Below are 10000 nucleotides of genomic sequence, written 5' to 3'. Positions count from 1 at the left end.
TTTTCCTATAAAGTTGGGCTTATGGATTCTCTTTTGATATCTTAAAATTTTAGGCATGTCTCAAAGTTGTTCATCCGGGGCCCAAATTCCCCTATAAAACTCGGCATTCTTTAATCCATTAATTTTTACTATACGTATAAATATTTCCTCTTTCTTTTTTTCATGCTTGATATTTGTTAATCGATTAACGAGTTTACAAAATATAATTGCATTGATATAATATTCTTTTTCAATATATGTATATTTTTCAATATATTGTACATATGTATACATGCGCGCGCGCGCGCGCGCGTGCGTGCGTGTGTGTGTGTGTGTGTGTGTGTGTGTGTGTGTGTGTGTGTGTGTGTGTGTGTGTGTGTGTGTGTGTGTGTGTACATACAAGGTGTCCGGTAAGTTTGACAAAGCGCTCATGAACAGATAAAGCGACTTAAATTGAGTTGAAAAGTCCTTTATCATTTTGCAATTTCCGCAATTTTTATTTTTTAGTCATATAGTAAGCAGAATTATAAGAAATAAGCGACGAGAAAAATTATATATAATTATAGGGCACTCCAGGATTCGAATCGAGGCCTAGTCTCCTCCACATTGGTAAACTTTCGTTCTGCTAAGAGTCACACAGACTTGACGCTGATAGCTTCTCTGCCTGTTTCCTCTAAATTTCTTACAGAATGTCTAAAAGCGACACATAAAATAATCTATATCTTTAAGAGTCTTTAAGATTCTTTAAGAAACATCTTTAAAATATTTTTTAAAGAGCTCTCAAATATATCTTAAAGTTGTCTTATGCATCGCGATTTTATCTCTTTAGAGCCACTTCGACCAACTCGATTAATTTTGGTCGGCTTTATTAATGTCCCTTATTCGGCAATCTTTAGAAATTAATATCTCGTTATTTATTGCAAAAATTGCAAGATGCTACAGGACTTTACGACTCAGTTTAATCCACTCTATATTATCTGCTCACGAGCGCTGTCAAAATTTACATCCTGTACACGCATGCACACATGCACGCACGCACGCACGCACGCACGCACGCACGCACACACGCACACACACACACACACACACACACACAAAACAGAGCAAAAATATTATAAAGAAGCGATATATTATATATAACTTAAGGTGATCGTATCGCAAAATGACTTCTTAAAATTTGTTTAAAACTTTTACTATTTGAAGATAATTGGTTTGTTTTCTGTTCCTGTACTAGACTGCACTAGAATTCTCTTTCTCGCTTTCAATAAAAATCATATATATATATATATATATATTTATCTCACTTTAAGTTCCAAAAATATACATAGTTCCGTCACAGAAAACAAACCTAATGCTATTCTCTATACATACGTACATTACATCTAATTTTTAGAGGAGAGGAGGGGGAAGTAACCAGGCATGTTTAAAAGTTAATATTTTTAATATACGTTTCCTGTGCTAGACAAGGAGCTAGACAGTACATTTTCAATTATAGTGCAAAAGCGATGTTTAGAAATTCACTCAAAAACTAAAAGACTACAAATAAATATAATACGAATCACCTAAATGTTTTAAATCGAAGAAAATGGAGGATAATCAGTCATATATTAATTATGAAGCCTTAGAAAGTTGCTTTACTACTTCACTAATATTCACTTCGCTTATCAATTCAAATACGGGTGCAAACAATGGAGAAATAAAAATGACTGTTAAAAAATTGCTGCAGATTTTGGACAGTAATTTTTTTCTCTACTGAGCGACCCCATGTCCTGGACGATTGTTCGCCCATTATGTAATACAACCACCTTAAAATATATATATATATATATATATATTTTAAGGTGGTTGTATTACATAATGGGCGACCTTAAGAGCTCTATATATACGTATATATATACATATGTATATGTGAAGGTGAGCCGAAGAAAGTAAAGTCATGTTAATCGAAATCTAATAGTGCGCCAATAGTTAGTACTTTATGCGCCAAGAAGAAATTTGCAAAACTCTAATGCAGTCAGATTATATATCTTCTGTTCTGCCAAGAGTGTTGAAGTTTTCTTTAACTTAAAAATTAAAAAAAAGTTAATTTCTGAATCGGCAATGTCCTTTTGCTTTTGTGTTTACTATTCATCATGATTGATTTCAAATGTGAATACAAATACTATTTTAATTCGCCATTTTGGATATTTGATACGCAATTTTGAATCAACGAGTTTTCTAATTGATAAGCTAATACTGAAAGAGATTTTGAGGAATAAGAGAATAAACATGACTAAAGGAATATAGGAAATTCAGATCCTCATCTATGTTGTATTAGCAAATGCCCCTTCGTGAGGGGCAATCTAGCGAATTCGGTTGGATTCAGAAATTAGTATTTCATAATTTTTAAGTTAAATTTTAAAACTCTTTAACACTCTTGGCAGAACAGAAGATATAATGCAACTGCATCGGGGTTTTGCGTATTTCTTCTTGGCATAAAATACACAACTGTTGCGCACTATTAGATTCCGATTAACACTTTACTTTTTCCAATGCTCTAATTGTATATATATATATAAAATTATGGAGATATTATTGAACTATTTATCTCTAGCAACTATTGCGAGAATTACCAATAATGATAATTTCCTGATCAATCATTAGTAGGATCCATACTTGTACCTTGATTTTGTCGATTTTGTCATACAGCCTCACGTTGTCTGAAGCCAAAAAGGAACTGTCCGCCATACCACTTTTCCTGATTCTTGAATCTGATTCTTCCCTTAAAAAGGATTCTGCCAATTTGCCGTTAGCTAAACGAGCGTGTGCATGAGATGAAGACGTCGCCTGATTGTCCAATTTGAAACCATCCCTCGTGTAATTCTCCTGAAAAGGATCGTGTTGTCTTCGGGATATTTTCTTGCCACTTGTGGCATGTGTGGATAAAATGATTGCAGACTCAAGGATATGGGAATAGAATAGGAAGATAAAAGAGAATGAGATGAAATACGAAAATATGAAAAACGGTAAGAGGAGTATGTAAAAAAGGAGGAAAGAGGATTATTTTTTAATCAGAAAACCAAATTTGAGATCGCCTTGAATTTGTTTGGAGATTAAGTACCCCGTCGATGTCTCTTTTTCGTCGATGGGGCGATTGCGATTGAAATGGAGGATGCGTATCTACAGGCACGTAACTCGTTTTCATATCGGGAAGCAAAAATCGATCCTCTTCTTCGGTTTCTTCTGCCATACGTTCTACGCCATTGCGAGTGGTAGCTAATAAAGTGATTAATCAGTTTTTTAAGGGCGTTCTTAAAGAACGTATCTATTGTAATTTAACTTTTTCATCTCTATAATCGTCAAGAAAATCATTTGGTATCATTTCAATTTATTAAGAGAGAATGTATACTTTTATACTCTTTAACATTTTGTCGTATGTACTATTTAATATGATCGCAAATAATGACGAGACTGATTAAGTTTTTTAATTTCATAATTCTATTGACTATTTCGCATAATAATATTGACAATATCGTAAATTAATCTATTGACAATATAATCACTATTTATTCTGTACAAGCGTTACATCAGAATAGATTTAATTATTGAAGGAAAAGCGTTAACTAAAAATCGTTTATCGTGTATAATAATGAAAATTCTTAACCTTTAGACCACCGACATTAAAGGTCAATCAAAACCTCATTGAAAAGTAACAAAAACATGTATCAAGGATATATCCTATACATTATTTTCATCATGGCTTGAGCCGATATATCGTCTCTTCAGTGGGGAAGGTTATGGAAAAAATTAAAATTTTTTAAATTTGTAAATAATGCATATATAATAATTTTTGAAGTCGCTAAATACTGCAGTGAGGTCAGAAAATTATCATTTTCTGACCTCAGAATACTGAAGCCATTATTGCATGTAAAACAACAGCAAAATAAATCTTGGGTAGAACTCTCCTTCGATTTTATTCAGATCTAACGACATGGTTTCTCCTTTTTCTTTTTTATCTTTTTGTTTTTTGAATTTTTTGATATTTCTTTCATAAAAAAAATTTTTTTTTATTTTTTAGTTTTATTATTGATTTATATGTTGATTTTTATGTACCTATATCATGAAATATCATATATTTTAACTAATTATATCATGAAATTAAAACGAAAACCGATATATCCAGTGGTCTAAAGATTAATTGTTTATTATATTCTTTCAGCTATTGTGTGTATTCGCAGTCATGGAACTTACACCAAAAGACGTCATCTTCGATCTTTTCTTTATCCTGTTCCTGTTGTTCGTAAATAGAAACCGCGTGTGAGTCAGAGGTTTTGGTTGTAACTTGAAATCGTGACAAAGCGATAAACACTATGGTGATTGGTAGCAACAGGGCAGGTATAAGGAGCATGAGTTTGACACGAAAACGTCGCGCTTCGCTTCCGCCAGTACACCATCTAAGTTTTACAAAAGATTCACTCACTTGTTAAAAATGTGAAAAATTTATACCGAAATGTGTAAAAACTAAACAATTGCGACTTGTCACACACTTGAGTCTACCGGTTTCCTTATTGATAGCCAATCTGCACGATGGACACGGTCCACTACTGAAAAAGTCATCGTCACTGAATTGGTTCAAATTACTGCCACTTTGCATTTTCTCTGAAAACAATTAAACATGTCTCCATTAGACAAAATTAATCTAGTAAAATCACCATCGCCATTTATGTGCCATTTATTAAAAGATGAACAGAGAAATAAAAGCATGTATGATATCCTTATAGAGCAGGCTCTCTATACAAAATGACTAGTAAAGAGAACGAACAGAAAAATACGATTCACTATAATAATAATAACTATGAAATAAAAATAAAGAGTAATAAAATCTACAAAATTTATAAATGAAGCGAGAGAGAATATAACATGCTGAAAGCATGAAACAAATTATAAAATTTAATTTAATGCACCTTTAAGAGAGAGAGAGAGAGAGAGGAGGGGGGGGGAAGAGAGATGAATATATTTTGGACATTTTCCAGCAGACACAGTAAATCATTACATCCTTGTTGTTTGCCAATATTAAACAAGGATATGATTTACTATGTCCTTGCTGGTAACGCCCTTTTTATATTATGTACCTATATTTAGTAGACATAGGACAGATCAATAAAATTAATCTACGTTTTTATTATCGGTTTATTTTGACTAATATATTTATATAGAAGGTATAAAAAATATTGATACATTTGTAAAAAAAAAAGAGAAATGAAATAAATTTTGTCTGAATACACAAATAGGGGAAGAAAGTTACAATTTTTTATTAGCAATTTTTCCATACTAATGTCTTTAAATATTGAAAGTTGAAAATTTCTTATCATATGAGCGTAAGAATTAATTGTTCTCTGATCATTTGCACGTTCACACAAATCTTTTATTATTGCCAGCAATACCATTAGACAAATATATCCAATGAAACATCTATAAGTCTTACTGTTGATATGGTGTGAGTGAACTTTAAGTTTGAGTATGTTATTTTACATATGAATAGACTAAAACTTATAGATATTTTATTGAGTATATTTCTAATATGATACTGGCGATGATAACATTAAAAGATACTTTTATGTAAATGGTCGGAGAATAGTTCTTACACTCGTATGATTGCTGTTATTTATTATCTTCCATTTAAAAAATATTTGATAAAAATCTCAAGACCACAACTCAAACTTTAAGTGCACTTTTTAAAAAAGATGAAATTAGTATAATTAAAAAAAATAACAATGATGATTATAAATATTCTTATATATAAATATTCTTGTATAAATGTATGTGTAAATGTTAATAAAAATAAATGTAAAAGTAGAGAAATTCAATTTTATAATATGGAATAACCCAAAATAAATATTGGGAGTACAAATTAGTTCGGTCCGTTTTTTTATGCATTTATTTCAAAACAAAAATGAATGAACAGATCAATTATTGTCTATCGCTGCCTACTATTTTTTCTCATCTCTCAGACAATTTTCGAATTCCATCTCGAAAAAATGACTCATCTTTGGAGGCGATCCAATTTTGGAGCCAATTTTCGATTTCTGTGAAAGAAGTGAATCGGTGACTTGCTGCATCCTTCGGAACAATCAGTAACCAAAAGGAGCAATGTCCAGAGAATACGACGGGTGCAGTAAAACATCCCATTTGAGCATTTCCAAATATTTTTTTACGATTTTAGCGACATGAGGCCGAGCGTTATCATGAAGAAGAATAACTTTATCATGTCTTTGCTCATATTCCGGCTGTTTTTCTCGCAATGCACGGCTCAAACGAATCAATTGTAATCGATACCGGTCGCCCGTAATGGAATCGCCAGGTTTCAGCAGCTTATAATAAACAAGACTCTTTTGATCCCACCAGATACAGAGCATGATCTTCGAACCATGAATGGCCGTGGTGTTGATGTTGAAGTCGATGGCAACGATTGACCGGGTTTAGCATAGTATTTTTTCTTCTTGGGATTGTCGTAGAACATCTACTTCTCATGTTCAGTCACAATCCGATGCAAAAAATCTTTTCTCTGTTGTCTTTGAATCAGCTGTTCGCAAGTGAAAAATCGCCTTTCAACGTCTCTCGGTTTCAGTTCATAAGGCACCCAATTTCCTTGTTTTTGAATCATTCCCATGGCTCTCAATCGTACAGAAATGGCTTGTTGAGTTACCCTCAATGATTCTGCAAGTTCCTCTTGCGTTTGACTCTGATCTTCTTCGAGTAATGCCTCTAATTTTTTGTCTTCGAATTTTTTTGACTGTTCAGAGCGAGGCTTGTCTTCAACGACTGAAATCTCCATCCTTGAAACGTCGAAATCATTCCCTACATGATTTATTAGTTGGAGCAGTGTCATCATAAACTTCGACAAGCATTCGATGGGCTTCAACTGCACTTTTCTTCCAATTAAAGCAGAAAATCAAAACCTCTCGCAAATGCTGTTTGGTTAAAACAAAATTCGACATTTCAAACACAGTAAAAATCAAGGTTTTTGTATGAAACTCAAAGCGATATAAACTGAATATTATTAGCAAATGTAGTATTATTAGCAAACTTCTCTGAAACCGCCAAAATCAGCTGTCACTATGAACCATTCACAACAGCTGGAGCCATCTTTAGGGAAACGGACCGAACTAATTTGTACTCCCAATAGTTTAAATATTAATACTTATTTTCAATTACAAAATATCAATTTAAAAAAGTTTGAAAAAATATATATTAAAAATATCAATGTAAGTTCTACCAAAAAATTTCGTAAGTGTACTCGGAAGATATCACTACAAATTTCACGTTTAATAAATATTGTAATTTCTTTTGGTCTGAAAAGGAAAATTATTTTTTTTTCTAACTTAGTTTCTAACTACTTTATAACATATACATATATTCATTCTTTATAATATAATTTTTTTTTATATATTTTATATATATTCAGATATAACATTTAAATTTAAAATTCAACAATTATGCGATCTTCTATATTAAAAATTAATGTGTGCCTGAATTAGTTTCTGAATATGTCATCTTTATTTAAAAAGTTTTAAATTTTTTTGAGTCTGGGATACTTTTACTCTCTTTAGGCTACAGCCTTTATAAAAAATGCATTAATAGTAGTGCTTAATAGTTAGTTCTAATCAAAAATAATATAAAGTGATTTTAGTTACAAATTTGCGAAAAACATATGTCATTAAGTTAAAATGACATATATATTAGTAAGCTCCTCAGTTGAGCTATTTATTATCATTAAAAAAACATTAAAATACTAACACTAAAAATGATTTTCAAGAGATTCATGTTTTTATACTTGTTATACAGTAGGTCCTCTACTTTTCTTTCTTTTTGTAAGACCACACAATTTTGTAGAAGAGAAACAAAGACGATTTTTAATTCCAAGTATGGGATCAGTGTAACAACCTATTCCGATCGAAATGCAATCTGCCGGAACTCTTCATTTTTTATTCAGAAAAATACAAATCGAAAATCAGTACACACATAGATTCAAATAAAACAAAAACATGTTATTATAACCAAATGTATATATAAAAAAAACATACACAAGCATAATCAAAATATCTCTATCTTATACGTATATGTATAATAATAGGTACAATTTATACAATGAAATATTTATTTTCACAGTGAAAATCAGGAAAACAAACGTAGCATCTTCTAGACAATGCAACTATAGCGGCTAAACTATGTGAAATTGTAAAGAGTATCATAAGAATCACGTACGAAGATTTGTAAAAATGTACTGCCATTCAACAACTAAAAAACCTAACTGCAACAACTTACCCCATGTAACAACTTGCCCCAGTCTTCTACAACAGAATTTCTTATAATATATATAATCTGCAAATGTAATAAAATTAAGGATCAACAGTTGTGAATAATATGCTTCAATTACTTTCCACAGAAATTGTATTCTCGTTTTTTATTAATTCGATGATATTAATACTACTAATAATACTACTAATAATATTAATACTACTAATTAATACTACTAATAATAATAATAAAGACTGAATTTCGATAATACAATTTCTAAAAAATTCATGTAAAGAAGAATAGAAAAAACTAGTTGTGCGCGAAAAGCTGTTGAACCATTTCCAATCGATTCTATTGAATTGAGAGGAATTAAATCACTTTTAAAAAAGAAGAAAGAGAAAAGAAAAGAAAACACTATTGCGCGAAATTCTTATATTTTTGTGATATAGGTAGTTAATTGTACATTCAATCGTTCAATTTACTCTCGTGAACGATAGGTACTTTTTTTATCGTTGCCTATTCACTGAACTAATCCTGAGCAACCACAAATCTTGAATAACAATGTAAACACAAAACTTTTTATTTCAACGTCAATGACAAACGAGACATTAAATGCGCGCCAAAGTCGAAAATGGACTAGACAGATAGATTATTATGTGCCCGTCCTCGATCGAAGCACGAATGTTAACTCATCGAGTTCGCGAGTGTCTACGTACTATGAGAGTTAAATAAATCTACCAAGCGACATTTGTGTTGGAATAATTTACACACATAAGGTCGCAACCAATCCCGAGAGTAAGCCAGAGAGACACGGCTTTGTATACGAAACGCATACACTCTTCCATGCATACGCACACGCATGCATACACGCATGCACACACGCATGCACACACGCATGCATACACGCACACGCGCCCACACGCACACACGCGCACACGCGCGCGCGCCATACACATGCACACACACGCGCCACACAAAAGTTGAGAGACATTTTATGCGCTCCTTACATCGAGTTACTCGTCAATCGACCTTAATAACTTGCAGTTATCGTTCAATAACACGATACGTCATATTTCACATTCTACGCGCGATCCCGTCGTTATTGAGTCCATCTCATCATCTATCATACTGATGACTGATTATTCTCTGTTCGAAACGATTGTAACGATTTAGGTACATATATCTTTCAACTTGAAATATAAAAATAATATAAGAAACGCGTGCGTAATAAGACACGATACTCATGATACTACTTGTTTGTTTTTCTTAAAAATTAATAATTGTTCTTTGGAATTTTTAGATAGGAATCATCCTATTTTATCTGTTTTGTTTACTCACTTTCATTATTCTCTTCTTCGACAAGGTAATCATCGTAGCTGGGTAAAATGTTCCAATGAAATCTATTGTAATCGTTTATGCTCGTCTTCCGTAGGATGGCCTTCATTGTTATTTAAGTTCTGACAGTCTGTGACAGAACTGCGGACACGTGTTAATATCTTGATATACATATAAATGCATTCATTCAATTAATTTAACAATAATGCGTACGTACGTCCATCAGTGAGTAATTTCCATCATCGAAATCATTTATCTGAAATCGTTATTATATCACGATGAGAGATAAAAAAGATTCTTTATGTCCTATATTATATTCGATATTATGAATAAAATTGCCTTTCTTTTCCTCTCTTTCATTCCTAAAAAAACTTCCTAAAACTTTCACTTTCCTTAAAATTATACGCTT

General features: G+C 32.0%; 1 protein-coding gene across 8 annotated transcripts in view; it reads right to left on the bottom strand.

Moving 5' to 3' along the window:
- LOC108690095 (endothelin-converting enzyme 1-like) overlaps window positions 1-10000 on the bottom strand; it is a 17638-nt gene that overhangs the window by 7011 nt on the left and 627 nt on the right. For 3 of the 8 annotated variants that reach the window (XM_018197205.1, XM_018197211.1, XM_018197212.1), the window contains exons 2-6: window positions 9595-9847; window positions 4506-4617; window positions 4210-4412; window positions 3080-3234; window positions 2641-2844 (exon numbers count right to left, since the gene is read on the bottom strand). In XM_018197205.1, coding sequence (XP_018052694.1) covers window positions 2641-2844; window positions 3080-3234; window positions 4210-4412; window positions 4506-4617; window positions 9595-9700 — 780 coding nt within the window. In that variant the 5' untranslated portion in view covers window positions 9701-9847. Of the gene's footprint in view, window positions 1-2640; window positions 2845-3079; window positions 3235-4209; window positions 4413-4505; window positions 4618-8283; window positions 8372-8738; window positions 9122-9263; window positions 9371-9594; window positions 9848-10000 lie in introns of those variants that run through there. The other 5 variants (XM_018197206.1, XM_018197208.1, XM_018197207.1 and 2 more) reach the window with 5 other exon arrangements.

Source organism: Atta colombica, unplaced genomic scaffold, assembly GCF_001594045.1.
Source record: "Atta colombica isolate Treedump-2 unplaced genomic scaffold, Acol1.0 scaffold294, whole genome shotgun sequence".
Lineage (NCBI taxonomy): Eukaryota > Metazoa > Arthropoda > Insecta > Hymenoptera > Formicidae > Atta > Atta colombica.
Note: the sequence above shows the minus strand (reverse complement) of the source record. Positions and strands in the feature narration are given on the sequence as shown.